At 44.0% G+C, this 16,962-nt stretch overlaps 1 protein-coding gene across 1 annotated transcript; it reads left to right on the forward strand.

Annotated features, from left to right (window-relative positions):
* Positions 1-5,687: 5,687 nt before the first annotated feature.
* Positions 5,688-10,096, forward strand: LOC141040720 (ubiquitin-ribosomal protein eL40 fusion protein-like). Its single transcript, XM_073506836.1, has 4 exons — positions 5,688-6,034; positions 6,130-6,196; positions 6,295-6,328; positions 9,933-10,096. Exons 1-4 carry the CDS (start codon positions 5,688-5,690, stop codon positions 10,094-10,096), a joined length of 612 nt encoding a protein of 203 aa, XP_073362937.1.
* Positions 10,097-16,962: the final 6,866 nt, after the last annotated feature.

A 16,962-nucleotide genomic window follows, 5' to 3' on the forward strand; every position in this document is an offset into this window, starting at 1 on the left:
ACGTGCATTGCATCTGAGACATCCATTTAATATCTGACGGATGTCACTGCTTTTTTCTATTTTTGCACACTAGGTGCTGCTTTTACACTAGTCTCTCCCAGGTGATTGACTTGAGATCGTTCAGGGCGCAGCTGCAGCCGTGCAGGCTCATCCTCGCCAGCGTCCGGGACAGGTCCTCCAAGGACAGCGACCGCAGGTTCATCACCGTGCACCGCCGCCGCACCGACCTGGGACCCAACCATGGCTCCGCACCCCGACTATTTCTCCTCATCGGCGCCGCCGCCCCGCCCGAAGCACACGAAGAGAGGACCCCGCCCCTCCAAGTTGTCGCTGTCAACCAAGGCCCGCCCTACACAGCGTCGGCTTCAAGGCCGGAAAGAATCCCTGTCGGAGAGAATCCCTACGTTGCTACCAGAGTATCTTCCCAGGCCGGAAAGAAAGGCATCTCCGGGTCCCAACGGTTGGTACGATTTCCGTGAACCAACCAGAGCCAATCTCCAGAGCTACCTTCTCCAGAAGGGAGACTGAGAAGGGAGAGGAGGAGCCGGGCACCATGGACGCCGCCTCACTGACACACGCATCACATCAGCAAGGGGAAAACGAGGCAGAAGGAGAGATTTTTAGTGGCTTTTCCTGGATGCGGGTGTGAACCGTGAAGGAGGAGAGGAGAAGACGTGTGAGGCTGCATGCGCAATTCAAGTGGCAGTCTCGCGAGGCGTTGTGTAGTGTATATAAAAGGTGCAGACGACTCCTCAGTGGCCATATGTTCATTTCACATTATTACTTTGCACTTAATTTCTCCCTCTGTGGTGGAGAAGGTGATCAGCGGAGAAGTAGATGAATAGTTTCATTAGACAAAGAAAGAAGATGAATAGGAACGTGTGGAAAATTAATTAGATGGGCCGAGAGCATATACATGAAGGCCATACGTCGGCACTTGCAGTCCACTTGTTTAGCCAGGCAACGAAGGAAATTTAACGTGGGGTGCCCCCTCCCCCCCCCCCCCCCCCCCCAAGGCCCCCGCGTCGCTCCCGCTGGGGCGACTCGGGCGGCTCAAACCCTAGCCCGCCGCCGGGGCTCCCTCCCCCTTTTCCTCTCCCTCGTCGCCGCCGGAGGGGGTCGCCGGAGCGCCGCGCGGCCGCCGGGGATGGTGGCGGCGAGGATCTGGTCGCGCCGCCCCTGTGGAGGATCTCGGAGCCGAGGTGGCGACCTCGGGCGGTGGTGCTGCGTCGTCCTCAGCAAACGGCGGCAGCGGGTGCTGGCCGCCCATCTCGGCCGTGCGGGCGGTGCGGTGACGGCGGGCGATGGCGGTGGTGCGTGGTGGCTTCAGGGCACCCGCATCAGATCTGAAGGCATCTTCCTCTTCAACCTCTTGTCACCCTCGTCTCAGATCCGTTCTCCGGCGGCCTCCGGGCACCGTAGTCGTGTCTCCTCTCGAGGTGGGGGTTGGGAGAGGGGACCGGAGAAATCCATGGCTGGCTATGCCGGCCTGCCGGCGGCGACGCCCATGGGCGTCGTACCCTTCCTGTAGGCGCTGGTAAAAATGCCCACTTTTCCCCCTCCTCTTCTTCCCGTGTTGCTCGTGGACCAGGTGAATACCCATATCCCTCGGGATTGGGCGGCAGCGACGCCGTGGGCGCCGTCACCCTCAAGGGGGTGCCGTCTTTGGTGAGCTCTGGGGGAAGTGTGCTTGTTCCGGTTGGGGGTTGCTCGGTCTTCAGCAGCCTTGCCGTGTAGCTTGCTTCTCCTTGTGTGCAGATATCATGTATTGCCGATGCTTCCTTTGGATGAGCTCCAAGTAGTTTGGCAGTGGTGTCCTGGTGTGGTCTTCCGGTTGGCAACGGCGTCGGTCGCTCTTTAGCCCTCGGGTGGGCGTCTCCACCTTTCGACGGATCGGCGTCCTTCGTGCCAGGGCGAGGGGGCAGGGAGCCCCCTTCTGAGGTGGAGGAGGGCGACATCGACGGCCAGAGCCCATGGAGCTGACAACGGAGCTCCTCCAACTACTGTTTGGTTCTTCCCCAAGCTTTGCTGGTGCCCTGCGTGTTGTTCTGCTCGCTGTGGAGGGCTTCTTCGACTTCTAGCTGGACTTGTGCTTTAGTTTCCATATCTTTGCTAGTAGTTTGTAGTAGCCTGATAGCTTTTACACAGCACCATGTATCGGCTTGCTGTTTGTTCTTTGTTTCCTTTGTTTGTTCGATGTAATCTTGGCCGGTTGATGTTTTTGTTAATTCAAAGCCGGGCTCTTCTTGAGCCTTTGTTCTAAAAAAAAATTAACGTGGATATGAAACAAAAAGTTGAATGTAATGTACTAAATACTGATGATGTGGCTGTTTTACACATGGGACCTACTTGATGATGTGGATGGGCTGCATAATGAGAGAATAGGAAGAAGTGGGGAGCAACTTCTAAAAAATGGTAGATTCGCCTTCACTAACTCGGGCATCACTGCTATAACTCCTCCGGCGTCATACATATCAGACGCGGTGCCTTGCCTAGTTGCCGGTACGTACCTACCTAACTGAAATAGGTGTACCTGTACATACCTTGCTGGGATTCCACCGCAAAGAGCTTTTTACCGGAAACGGTACCTACTGGTGAAAAATCCACCGCATAGGTCTGCATTGAGATTGGTGAGGCATCTACTTATTAGGGCATCTCCAACAGCTGTAAGATAGGTGTTGGTAATTTGGCACTTAGGACATAATGCTGATGTGGCATGTAATAAATATGAAGAAAGAGCAAAGTTGTAACCAACAACCTTTGCACAAGCTCCAAGGTGAAATAGAGAGCAATCACATTTGTTTTTTCATCATCTATTGGATAGCTTATATACAACTTATTTGAGTAGTTGTAGCTTGTTGGTTGATGACATGAATATTTTACCAACAAGACAAATATACAATCTATTGGAGATACCCTTAAATAGATACAGTTCATATATGTGAGAGCAAAAGCAAATACATCTGACAGACAACTGTGTGTCCTCTTGTGAGTTCGTGTCATAGAAAGCTATGACTATGTCCCATGCATGTGCATTCATTCTTTCTTCTCTCTATCTCAACAAATCCATCCTCTGATTTGTTGTTTGACAAATTTCAACTGTTCATATCTTTTAAACTACAACCTCGTTCTTGATTTTCTTAATATATTTGTAATCCTGATGGCAAGACCTTTAGAATAAGACCAATGTTAGATATATTTTATATTCATTCAAATTTCACTATGCGTTTCACTGTGTGAAATAGCCTTTTGTAAATATACGAAACTGATATAGTTGAAAAATATATGAAACCATTTTTTTATTTCATACAACTCTATATTTTATAATGAGTCGAATATTTTTTTTGAAATGAGAGAAATCTATATTTTGAATCAAGTGAAATAAAATTCTGAAATGAGTAAAATTATGTTCGTGAATAGAGTGAAATCCGTCCCTTTTCAAATTAGTTAAGTAATTTTTGAAACGACTGAAATCATTTTCTGAATTGACTGATTATTTTTAAAGTGGGTGAAATCAATGTTTTGAAATGAGTGAAATCAGTTTCCAAAATGAGTAAAATATGTTTTTTCCAAGGAGTGAAATAAGTTTTTGAAAATTTGCGGAAGTTGGTTTCACTTATTTCAAAATTTTGGTTTCACTTATTTTAGACAACTGGTTTCACTTAGATCAGAAAATTATCATTCAGAAAATAATGTCACTAATTTCAAAACTAGATTTCACTCCTTCATTTTTTTTAAATAACTAGCTTCACATTTTTTAATTAACTAGTTTCACATTTTTTAAATAACAAGTTTTACTTTCTCGATTGAGTGATCACTGTCTTTGATTTGAAATGAGTGAAACCAGTTATTTGAAATATGTGTTTTGAATTGACTGAAACATGTACTTTGAAATGAGTGAAATAAACAAGTAAAATCATTTTTAAGAAAGGAGTGAAACATGTTTATTAGAAATTAGTGAAATATGTTGTAAGAATTTTAAACTCGTTTGAAATGTATTCAAATTTGATATTATTTTACAGATCACGTATTCAGGAATTCAAATATGTAAAAAGATTTCGAAATGAAATTTTTATTCAAAAGATACCAATGAATTAATATCTCCCAAGATAAATAGAATGCTTGATTTTCCTGTGTGAAGTGGTCTGAGAGCATGCATACATGGCTAGGCATAAAAGCTAATAGTACTGTTGAGCTGACATTGATTTGACTCAATGAAATAGATACCAGCCCAATACAACACTATAGCATTGAATGTTAGCCCACACAAAGTTAGCTGGCAGCACTTCATTGGTGGGCAGTTCACCAGTAGCTCCCGGCTCCGATAAAAAATCTTCTTCGGGGATTCCACATCTTCAGAACGGTCTCATGATGAAAGGGAAGGGTCTTGAAGGGGCGGGGCAGCGTGCCATCAGGGAGGCGCGCCAGTTGGTTGTTGTATGAGCAGTTCGCCATGTGCATGCCCTGGAGGGGTAAATTTTTGTGTTTTGACCCTTTTCTGAAAGTTATTCGAGATCTGACCTCAGTTCATAAAAATTTCGGGATCTGACCCTTTTTCCTACCGCCATCGGCCTTGGCGGTAGGGTATAACTGCCTACCGTCACGGGCCATGGCGGTAGGACTTAACTGCGTCGTCACACTTACTTAATGTGAAAAATACCCTACCGCCAAGGTCTTTGGCGGTAGGCTATGCAACCCTACCGCCAAAGACCATGGCGGTAGGCAGCGCAACATGATGCATGGACTCTGGGCCATTTGATTTTTAACTGATGGTCAATGATAGTATCCCATGCGGTGCTCTCTCAGTGTGCATGCATATTCATGAGAAATCACATCATGTGTGGAGTGAGAGAGCGGAAAGTATGTGGTCTAGCACCTACTACTGCTGGTAGCCCGCAACATGCATGCATGCATCTATTAATTTATCAAACCATCGGCTTGCCTAGCGCGTGTTACTGCTTCTCACGGTAGGCTATAACTGCCTACCGCCAAAGGGCCATGGCGGTAGGATCTTTTTTACATTAAACGGATGTGACGGTGCTGGTAAGTCCTACCGCCAGAGACCCTGGCGGTATGTTGTGCTACCCTACCGCCATTGACTCTGGCTAACAAAAGGGTCAGATCTCGGAATTTTTACAAACCGGGGTCAGATCTCGAATAATTTTTAGAAAAGGGTCAAAACACGAAAATTTGCCCCTGTAGGCAGTAGACGGCCATGGAGTCGTCGAACCACAACTCATCCCCGCCGCGCGTCCCGAGGAACAAGAAGTCGTTGCACTGCTGTGTGATCGCGATGATGCATGTGCCGGCGAAGTTGCCGCCGATGGAGTGTGAGAGACCCGCGTAGGAGGCCTTGGCAAGGTAGGAGAGCATGCATGGCTTCATATTATCATATATATATATATAGAGCTTGCCCGTGCGGCAGCACGAGCAGATACCACCCTCCACGACGCGGACCACGGCAAGGTCGTCCACGCCAGGCCGGGGGAGAGGACGTCCTCGCGCCATCCTTTCCAAATTTGACAATTTCTCTCCAAAACTGTATCCGCGACGATCACGTTACCGTGGGCCACTCGGTTTCGTAGCGATCGCGTTTTCCGACCGGCCGGTTCCCCCGATCGATCGCTATATACTTCCTACTTCCGCGGCGCTGCCCACGGCAACGAACGCCACCCACGACCGCGACGATGCAGATCTTCGTCAAGACAATCACCGGGCACACTCTCACGCTCGAGGTCAAGGGCACCGACACCGTCGACACCGTCAAAGCTCGGATCCAGGACAAGCAAGGGATCGCCGGCGCCGCCTCCCAGGACCCGCACCAGCTGCCGTCGCTCGTCTTCGCCGGGAAGCAGCTAGACGAGGAGGACGGCCGGACGCTGGCCGACTACGGCATCGGCAAGGAGTCGACGCTGCACCACGTGCTCGGCCTCCGCGGCGGCCTCCGGCATCGAAGCTGCTACCCCAATCACATCAGCCCCAGCCTCCTAGCGCTTGCGCTCCGCTACAACGAGAACAAGATGATCTGCCGCAAGTACGTACATATATACATACATACTACGTACACAGACACGCCTATAGGTGCTTGATTTTTTCATCTCTCCGTCCTAATTAAGTTTTCATATACAGGTGCTATGGACGTCTTCCTCCGGGGGCTACCAACTGCCGCAAGAAGAAGTGCGGCCACACCAATGACGTATGTATTTTTCTCTCTTTATACGTATTAGCTACTAAGTACGAGTTTTTATTGCCAATAACGTCCTACCTCGTAACATATTTTTTCTTCTTCTTCAGCTAAGGCCGAAGAAACGTTTCGATGGTAGAGCAGGTTTACGAGGGAAATAGTGGCATCCATATGATGTACCTCCTACCACAAGGTGACCATAAGGACCGATAATATATGCTTCCCTCTGCACCCACCAGTGTGCAGCATCTCCTGCTTGGCATAATGCTCATAATGCCGATGTACAATTGCACTTTTTTTTTAATATGTACCATTCCAAGGACATTGTCATAATGTATTTTTGTCGTTTATTCTACTCAACATGACTTTACAAATTCTGATGCGTCCCCTACTTGTCACGTAAGTTCTTTCCAGCAAGTCAAGTGGTTAAAAACACCTACAATTATAGTTCCACACATGGCGAATTTGGTTGATAGTTCGTACATGCAAAATATTTTGGCTATTATAGCATGGTAGGAACCACAATATAAGTCACTCAAGACAAAAGAACTGCAAAGAAAATATTGCGGATTGGGTTGATAGTTCTATTTTTTAGTAATACAACACGTAAACAGTGAACAAATCACAAAGCAAAAAAAAAGGGTGAGAAAACGATGCATCACGTCACGCTTAGACGCATGTATCGTGTTGCCCTCCTGTGCTAGGTGCAGCCATTTGGCGAGCACCCAGTCGCCCGTGCCAGTCCCCGCGCACGGGGCGAGCTCCTCCAAGTCATGCTAAAATACTAGTAAGTAACTAATTCAACGAATACGGAGATGACAAAATGATTGGAGGAAAAACCGGTTGTTGGCACCTTCCCCTAAAGTTCTTTATTCAACTACATGTAGTTCTTGACATGTGTGTACTCTCTAAACCTCTCACAAGATATTGCTTACACTCGCACGTTTTAGAATATACTAGCAAGATATATTTTTTTTTGATAAAAGGGCTCTTTTATTATCTTAAAATGTAGCATCAGGCAAATACAATGCATTATGTGAGTAACACCCGACCTCTGCATAATTAAGATGCACACAGCCAAATCCAAAAGTCGGACATGAAATGAAAATCGACAAATCGGCAACAATAAAGTCCTATAGACCGATACCGTGCCTATGTCGAAGGAGACGGTGGATCAATATGTAGGTTACGCTGCCATCCATATTAAGAAAAGGGATAATTAGATTTATGCCCCTAGTTGTGTCCCACTCGTCTGTTTTACCCCTAATTCCCAAAAGTCACCGGTTCTGTCCAAATCACTTTGCTCCTCTTATGCTTTTGCCCTTTGACCGTTTGACCGTCAGTTTGAAAACTTCATAACTAATTCATACTAAATCAGAAAAATGCAAATAAGATACCAAAATGTCCAGAAAAACATCACCTATATGTCAGTGTCATTTGCATTCATGAAAAAATGTTGGAAAGTGTCCATCCGAGTTTTAGCTCTTATGCTACCACCATTAATAGTAAAATCTAAAAAAGTTCAAAAAAATTCAAAAATAATTTGGTGGCAAAGAATGACAAATGTTTTAAGTGCCTGCCAAGTTTCATTAGGGAATAACATTCATGGGTGCTGCGGCAAAAAAAACAATCAGCACTCCAAAATAGATTATTTTTTGCCACGACTTCCACGAATGTCGTTCCCTAATGAAACTTGGCAAGCACTTAGAACACTTGTAGTTCTTTGCCACCATATTTTTTTTGAATTTTTTTAGAGTTTACTATTCATGGTGGTATCAAAAGAGCTAAAACTCGGATGTGCACTTTCCAACATTTTTTAATGAATGCAAATGACACTGACATATAGGTGATGTTTTTCTGAACATTTTGGTATCTTATTTGCATTTTTTTGATTTTGTATGAATTAGTTATGAAGTTTTCAAACTGACGGTCAAACGATCAAAGGGCAAAAGCATAAGAGGATCAAAGTGACTTGGACAGAACCGGTGACTTTTGAGAATTAGGGGTAAAACAGATGAGTGAGACACAACTAGGGGCATAAATCTAATTATCCCTAAGAAAAAACATTGATAGCCACATGCTTTAATCGCGTACACACCGTCTTAAACAACGATTGGTGCATCACATCCTTTGTAAAAAGTAGTAATAATTCACAAGCAGGCATATATGCTAGTGCTGAAGAAAGAAACATTGTTTCTTCCACAAGTCCGCTGAAATCAGTCGAGACAAAATAGATTTTCAAGCAAGTGAGGATTAACAATTCAAATCTCTACTCCTAAGGGAGCAGTTGGTAGTCTCGCCTCCAGGTTTTTTTTAGTCCCACCTCCCACGGTTTATTTTGGTACCTCCTCCCACCTCTGACTAAGACATCACAAACCGAAAAAACCTCCTCCTGAGGCCTCAACCCGCACCCATCCACGTACCAAAAAATAGACCTACGAGGGTTAACCAACGAAAAAAGACCTACCAAGATTAACCAGCGAAAAAAAACCTAATGGAGGAGTTGGTAGTCCGGTACAGTTTATTTTCAACACTTTCCTAATGACAAAAGATCACGGATCTAACTTTCCTAGCTTAGCCAAATCAACGTATCTCTTTCATAAATGCAATTTGCTTTAGGAAACAAATAATAGATTCTTTCCTACCTTAGCCAAATCAACGGATCTCTTCCATTAATGCAATTTGCTTTAGGAAACAAATAATAGATTCTTTCCTACCTTAACCAAATCAGTGAATTTCTCTCATTAATGCAATTTGCTTTAGGAAATAAATAATAGATTTTCAGGAAACAAATAATGGATTTAATACGGTTTATTTTCAACACTTTCCTAATGACAAAAGATCACGGATCTAACTTTCCTAGCTTAGCCAAATCAACGAATCTCTTTCATAAATGCAATTTGCTTTAGGAAACAAATGATAGATTCTTTCCTACCTTAGCCAAATCAACGGATCTCTTCCATTAATGCAATTTGCTTTAGGAAACAAATAATAGATTCTTTCATACCTTAACCAAATCAACGGATCTCTTCCATTAATGCAATTTGCTTTAGGAAACAAATAATAGATTCTTTTCTACCTTAACCAAATCAATGAATTTCTCTCATTAATGCAATTTGCTTTAGGAAATAAATAATAGATTTTCAGGAAACAAATAATGGATTTAATACGGTTTATTTTCAACACTTTCGTAATGACAAAAGATTACGGATCTAACTTTCCTAGCTTAGCCAAATCAACGAATCTCTTTCATAAATGCAATTTGCTTTAGGAAACAAATGATAGATTCTTTCCTACCTTAGCCAAATCAACGGATCTCTTCTATTAATGCAATTTGCTTTAGGAAACAAATAATACATTCTTTCCTACCTTAACCAAATCAGTGAATTTCTCTCATTAATGCAATTTGCTTTAGGAAATAAATAATAGATTTTGAGGAAACAAATAATGGATTTAAAGAAACTCATAGGTAAACGATCTCTACTACTTATTAAAGAAGAAAACATGTACATCGCTAAGTGTACCCAGCCTAACGTACACATAATAACATAGCTCAATTATAACCACACGATCAGAATCACTTAATTTAATCTAATCCAGAGCCAAAAACGCGCTTAGCAATTTACCTGGGCGGACGAAAACTCTGCCGTACCAAACGTTCCGCGCGCCCCGCGTCGACCCCGGTACATCGTTTCCTAATCCAAGGAAAGGAAAACACAATCCGATATCGAAAGATCCCTGAATGCAGGTGAGCGACGCGGTCAACACGGGGAGGCGGCGGCATCTCGAGGGAACGGTGATGGCCAAGTTGTGGGCTCCGGCGGGGCTGCTGTGGATCTGGCGAATGGCAGCAGGATCGGGTCGACGACGGACGGCTCCGGCGAGAGTCGGAGGGACGACGGCGGCGGCTGAGCTCCTCCATGGCCTGCTGCGGTTCCAGGGAGAACAGAAGGAAGGGAGGGGAGGAAGGGCACGGCCAGCAGGCTCTCACCTCTCTTACCTCCATGCCACCGTCGACACAACCCCCGAGCCTAGACCACGACCCATGCGACGGGACCCCGCTGATGCCGGCGGCGGTGCCGGGTTCCATGATCTATTCGACTTCATGTGTCGAATCATCAAGTCCGCACCAGCACTCCGCCGGGCCCCTCAGTGGGATCGGCGTCCGTATCAGCTCCTGCCTCTGCAAGTCAAGGGGTAGGCTGCTCGATCGCATCTCCAAGAGTCCCTCGCCGCCACAACGCCTGCAGTCGCGGAAGGGCAGGGGACATCCCGTCGATCCGATGGCGGAAGGGCAAGATAATGGGCAAGTCTACCTCGGGTTGAATCTGGACACCAGCGAGCTCCTTGCAGTAAACCAGGTGCTGGACTTTTGTGTTTTGTTTATCAGGTTTGCACTGTGTGAATCACGCCGGTCCGGCTCTCACCCCTCTTTGACCTCCATGCCGCAGTTGGGCGCTCCTCCGAAACAAGATTATCGCGTCCAGGTATACAGTCCGCCACAAAACTCTCCCGTGCAGTGGGCGTACAGAAGGTACCTTCCTCTCATGATTTTGTATACGGCACTGTAGTACTATGTGGTTAACTGAAAACGAAGAGTAAGCAAATTAGTTCCTGTCAGAACAACTGTAGCCGGCATCGCCGCCGTCGCTTATGGAGCTCCACACCATTCCCCAATTGTACGAGAGCATGTTCAATCTTCGCCATTCTATACTATGTGCAAATGGTCAACTCTTTTCCAAACAAGAAGATATGAGGATTAGGCATATATGCCCCATAAGGTAGCTATATTCATGTGTTGTAGTGTGGATTATGGTCACGCTCTGTCTTGGACTGCAGATAGCTAGGTTAACAAAAATGGATACTCTGCATATTTTCTGAATTTTTAGTAAGGTCTACATGAATAAGGTTAGCAGTAGTTCTGACTTGGGGCACTGGTTAATTCTTCACATGCAGGAACGTGGAGAGATGGTGGGCTCCAAGCCCATGGTGATTTTATTGTGCTTGCAGCTTGAGATGTACTTGGTCCAAATGAAAATCATCATTTTGAAGGGTTAGTAGATGATGCTCAATGCCATAAACCTGCACCGATCGTCACTCATGTCATCCCATAGAAGTCTATTGAATTTTAATTAACTTTTGTTGTATGCTATCCATGATGTAAGTGGAGATAGGAAGTTCCAAAAAAATCCTGCACAATGGGGATGTGCACCAATGATTTGACAGGATAAGATGTTTGTGAAGTATGAAAAATTATGACCTAAGCAAAACTTTTATTTACATATATTCATACATACTTTGAATTTTAGAAACATGTATTGCACGTATATAGTTAGATCTTAATTTTGTTTATTATTCAAAATGCTTGTACCCAGTAGATTTCATTTTTTTTTACCTTGAAGGAGTATTATATTACTATTATTTGGAATCCACCTTGATCCTCCACTTCTATTTTTCCTAGGCAACTTCGCATGGAATTAGGATCACTTAATAAGATTCTGGTTTCTTTTTCAAATTCACTTGCTTTATGCATGAACCTATTATAGATTTGTTGGTGTTGATTTGCAGTAAGAGCAAATGTAATATTGTTCTCATCAATTTCTTTCATAGCATGTGTAATGCGTCATAACATCAGTTTCATTGGATTGGAAAAGGTGATAAACATGCAACCATTCTTACTCGGTGATATGAATACTTCAGGAGCAATGGTGGCATTTGTTTGCACATTAGTATTCCATTATGTAGTAAAGGATATGGTCTGGTAGTCATTCTTTATCGTTATAGTTATTGTCAAATGGTGGAATATTGCTGCCTAGCAGCTCTGGTTCATGTGTGTGTGAAAAACAATGTAAAATCATTTTTGTTGCTGTAGAATCTCATGAGTCGTATGAAAAACAAGGCTAGGATATTTATATTTTTTAATTGTTCAGCTGCTTGTGTTACAGATCTGGGCATACCTTTTGTTTGAGATAAATTTGGGCATAAATTGTCACAAATAAATGGGTGGCGTTGGGTCAAGGTTCAGGAACCCAGGGGCATCATGCTTCTTTTGAGCCACATGGGGAGAATTACATCCATGTATTAGAAAAACTAGGTGCCCGCTTAAACAGAAAAAATACAACTCTTGCTGACCGGGAGCTTCATGGTAGTGGCTAGAATTTAATCAGAGATCCATGTACAGGTTGATTGTTATGAAACCATGTGATGGAATCTTGATGTTGACAATGTCCAGAAATCTGATTCGTCACAGACAAAATCCAACCTTAATTCCCCCATTCAGATCAGGAAATATTGGGGTTAACAGTTTGCGATGTAAGATGGGTTGAGATCTGCTATACGTTAACTTTCTTTTGTTCAAATGTTTTCTTTTGTTTTGAAACCTTAATGTTTTCTGTTGTGGGGTGACAATGTCTGGGTTTATGCTAACAAGCAAGAAAAAAGTTACATGCAATGAGTTCCCAATCTTGAAATATTGAAATATTGAAGCATATCTTGGAACGACGGAGTTCCCAATCTTCATGGTAGATGATGGGACACTGGATGCTGAAGTTGCTTATTGTCTCGCGTAGAACAATAGCATGTCCTTATTTTTTGCTATGTTTTGCCCATGTTGATTACGATGGCATTGTTTTGAACATTCTATCTGTGTTGATAACCCAAAAAGAAGATTCGGCGTGACATGGAGATAAAGTGTTGCGTGCAGCAGGAAAGAGACAAACATATTCAGAAATCCAAACCACCAGGATGACAGTTGCGAGATGGCGATTGGATGGTGCTGACACATCTTGCTAGCGAGGAGGCTGTTTGCCGAAATTGGACTTTGGATTGTTATAAAATTTCAGTTTAGACCAATTCTTGTTAAACATAACATGTTATTGTGACAACTATTATGAAAACAATTGATTTAGATAATCAAAATGATGAAGAAATTCCTAAACTTACGTGCGTTGCACGTGCACCCTTTCCAATTTGAAGGGCTGCTTATCGGTTTTAAATCTTGAAGTTTGCACGGTCACTAATATGACCATGCTATTTTAGAGTGATAACCTTCATTTCAGGCAATAATGAAACTTGAAATGCCAGTTGACTAACAGTAATAAACACCAAGAATACTGGTTGATGTTAATGGGAATTATGATTAGCGATGATTCATTTTATGCTCTGGTGGAACGGGTCAAGCCAGTTAGCGCGGTGAGTATTGTCCGTTACTTATTTTCATACTAACTACATATATTGTTTGTGCAGGATGGATATGAGTTGAGAAATCAGTTTTTATTATACTTGCTAAAACATCGTGGGAATGAAGCTAAAGACAACTTTCCGTATATTGTGAAAGAATTTCTTAAGCGTATAACCTAGATATTAATAATTTTATAATAGATGTTTAGTTGGAACTCCATTAAGTTTGTTACATGGACATGCCGTTAATTTTTCTTTTTGGCAATTTACATTGCAAAAATGTACTTTAATTATTAAATAATTGTGTCTGTGTTATATTGTCCGTACGTGTGAAATTTAACATGCATTATCTTTATATAACTCTTGCAAACTATTTCAAGAGCCCGTGGCAACGCACGGGCATTGTACTAGTCTATATCTCATTATTACTTCTGAGACCACGCGAGCAGCTCCAGACGAAAAACGATCCATGAAAAACGCATCTCAGCCTCCCGAGTCGCTTCGAGCGACTCTCTAGGCGCCGCCGCAGCCAGCTTCGGAGGGCCTCCTTCACAGCCCCATTCACCTCGCCGCCGCCGGAGGAAGCCGGTCGCCAGACAGACGGCGGCGGCGGGGCATCTTTAGCCGTTTTTTTCTATTGTTCCCTGGTGGTCGCCTTCTGATCTGGCCGACGCCGTCGCCGTTGTTCGCTGCCAGCCTCCCGATCTAACAGTTCGCGCTGGTGATTGCCGGCCTCCCGATGTGGCAGTTTGCTGGTGGTCGTTGGTCTTCTGATCTGGATCATGTCCATGGCTTGGTGCCTCCCGATCTGGTTGCTAGCCGGTGATTCCGGTCTTCCGATCTAGTTGATGTCCATGGCTAGGAGTACAATCAAGACAAGCATGCGGGGATGGTGCATGGATGCTGCATACAGACGGCCGCTGTGCTATGCACATGCGTGCAGATGAAGGCTGCGGAATAGATGCAACCCATGGTCCTGGCTGCTTGCCTCGTTGATTGTGGTCGCCATCGGAAGATCTTTCTGTGAGTTTTATCTCTGTGGATCCGATGGTTGACTTCGGCGGTGAGATGCAATCTATGGACGAAGTCTGGATGCAGAGGGATGGTTGTGCGGCGGCGACAATCACATCACATGTAGCTGCTGGAACCATGAAAAAAGTGGTGGCGACAACCATGAATGACTTCAATGATGGTGCTACTCGAGCACCCGGTCTTGAGCTCCGGGGTGAAAGCCTAGGTCTGACCCGAGTTGGGTATACCTGACAATGGCGATGTTTTTATGTCGTTACCTTGTTGAAGGCATTGTTCGGAATGCTCGGACTGATTCTTCAGGGTGAAAGCCTAGATTCTAGCCTTGGGTGGCTGGATCCGGTGAAGGTGACACTTGAGTGTCGCTCCCTTCCTCAAGGCGTTGCTGTTGAAGAACCTCGTCGTCCCTGTGGTGTCATGAGATAGTCGGTGCAGATATGGTCATTGGTTATAGTTTGCCGGTCGCGGATCTGATCGCTCTGGGGCATTTTTTTCCTCGCCTGTGCATAGCTTTTCAGTGTCACTATAGAATAAGCATGAACCATCGTTCACTGTCCTACGTTAGCCAAATTATCTCCATTAGGGGACCAGAGTAAAAGCGCCCCTGAAGGGCCGTATGAGCTGCTGCTGCTGCCTGATCTTCCTCTCTCAGCTGGAGATACACATTGCTTATCATGTGTCAGAAAGGTTGTCACAGACGATGGGTCTCAATCTCACCAAACTTGATCAGTTCCTCGAAGATATCCACATAAAAATCTTCAGAATGCTCTCCTGCATCTTGCGGGGATCTATCGGCTGGCCTTGAGCACCAACCCCGGGGGTAATCATTTCAGGGCGCTGATGTGATACATGTTCATGCTTGACCTGTTATGGATGCGGGAGCAGCGATCGCCATGACGACAAGCTCCGATCTTGAAGTAAAATGGACATGGACAGTTGACCCTGTCTTTCTCTGTACCAAATTTGTGATGTTGCAAGAGCTGCTAGTTGATGCAAGAACAACAGAAGGGCAGACTGTATGCGCCGGATCCTAAGTCCTAACCCATGTAATCTCACCAAAGAAAATGCCTTGCGCACAACTAGCCTTAAACAGGTGTTATTCTATTTGACAGACTCTGTTTCAGATGTTTTTCCAACTTCCAAGTGGTTGAAGCTCTAATAGCATGCCCAGCTTCTATTTATTATCTTTAACATTACAGATTGGAAACCAGTAACTCGAAGGACTTAAATTGAGCTTATGGAGCTGTGCTTCCCGTGGAGATGTTTGGGAAAGAATATTTTCTTGTCATGAAGTTTATGGAGCTGTGCTTCCCGTGGAATCCAGTTACAGCCTCATTCTTCTGCACTCATATTCAAAATTTCCAAGTGCAACTCACAGCTCAAAACCTGTTCAGTGAACATAACGTTGAACACAAGGCAAAAACTTGTACAAAGTTTAAGCCCAAGGTAACTCAACTTTGTATTTCTTTCGTAGGTCATTTTCCCCTCTGGGAAGTTGATACATTGAGGGCTCATTTGGTTTCTAGGGGAAGATATCCCAGGGTTCTAAGCCAATGAGGGGGGAATTCCATTAGCCTGGGATCCCCTCCCACCATGGGGGTCGGGGGAGATAACCCCACCACAATTTGGACAACAAGGGGAAATAGGGGAGATCATGGCCAAAAGAATGCCATGAAGGAAATTACGTTGGAAGGAAGATATTTTTTTCTGGAAATACAACATATTGATACTAATACTGTTTTTCCAAAGGATTGTCGTATCAATTGCACAGAAAATAAAATTCCCATATTTTCCTTGAAGAAAATCAGGAATGACACAAATTACTGCAAAGAGATAGATAATAATTTGGGCAATTCAACAAAAAATAGGAAATGAAATACAAAAATAATTAGGAAAATTATGAAGTAATTAAACCCACCTCAACAATTTTACAAGTCGAGTCACACAAAACCTCATAATATCAAGGATAATAATAATTACAGCTAAAAGGCCAGCAAGAATAAGCATTGTGTTCTATTAAAATTGTCACATTTCGGTGATTGATCCAATGCCTATGTGACTTAAACAGTATGATCAAGATTTTCATACAGCTTTCCAAAAAAGTCAGCAGTCACCAGCCCTTTAGGAACGCCTTTATACTTTATGGCTTCAACTTCGGTCTCTTTTCTGCTGCTAAGACAGCGTTAGAATAGTCACTAAACATCTTTGAACACTTTCACCGGATAGCTTCAAGAAATCTGCAAACAAAAACATCACCAAGAGAAATACTCAGGTGAGTGCAGAAGAAAGAATAGGACACAGACAATAGTGTTTGAGAACAAGTGTATAAAACATGGAGATGAACAATATAACAACAAGGCAGGGAGGAATCATCGACATCTCAACAGCAGAAGCATGAAAAGTTCTAAAAGTCGTTCTTTGCAAGTTTCGACATTGTTCATCTGGCCATACTACAGCCTATAAACCAGCAACCACAAGATATAACGACATGTCGTCACAGCATTCACAGTTCACTCCATGCCAACCAAAAAAAGATGAGCAAAAGAATGGTCAAAACTAGTCATGAACAA

Source organism: Aegilops tauschii, chromosome 2, assembly GCF_002575655.3.
Source record: "Aegilops tauschii subsp. strangulata cultivar AL8/78 chromosome 2, Aet v6.0, whole genome shotgun sequence".
Lineage (NCBI taxonomy): Eukaryota > Viridiplantae > Streptophyta > Magnoliopsida > Poales > Poaceae > Aegilops > Aegilops tauschii.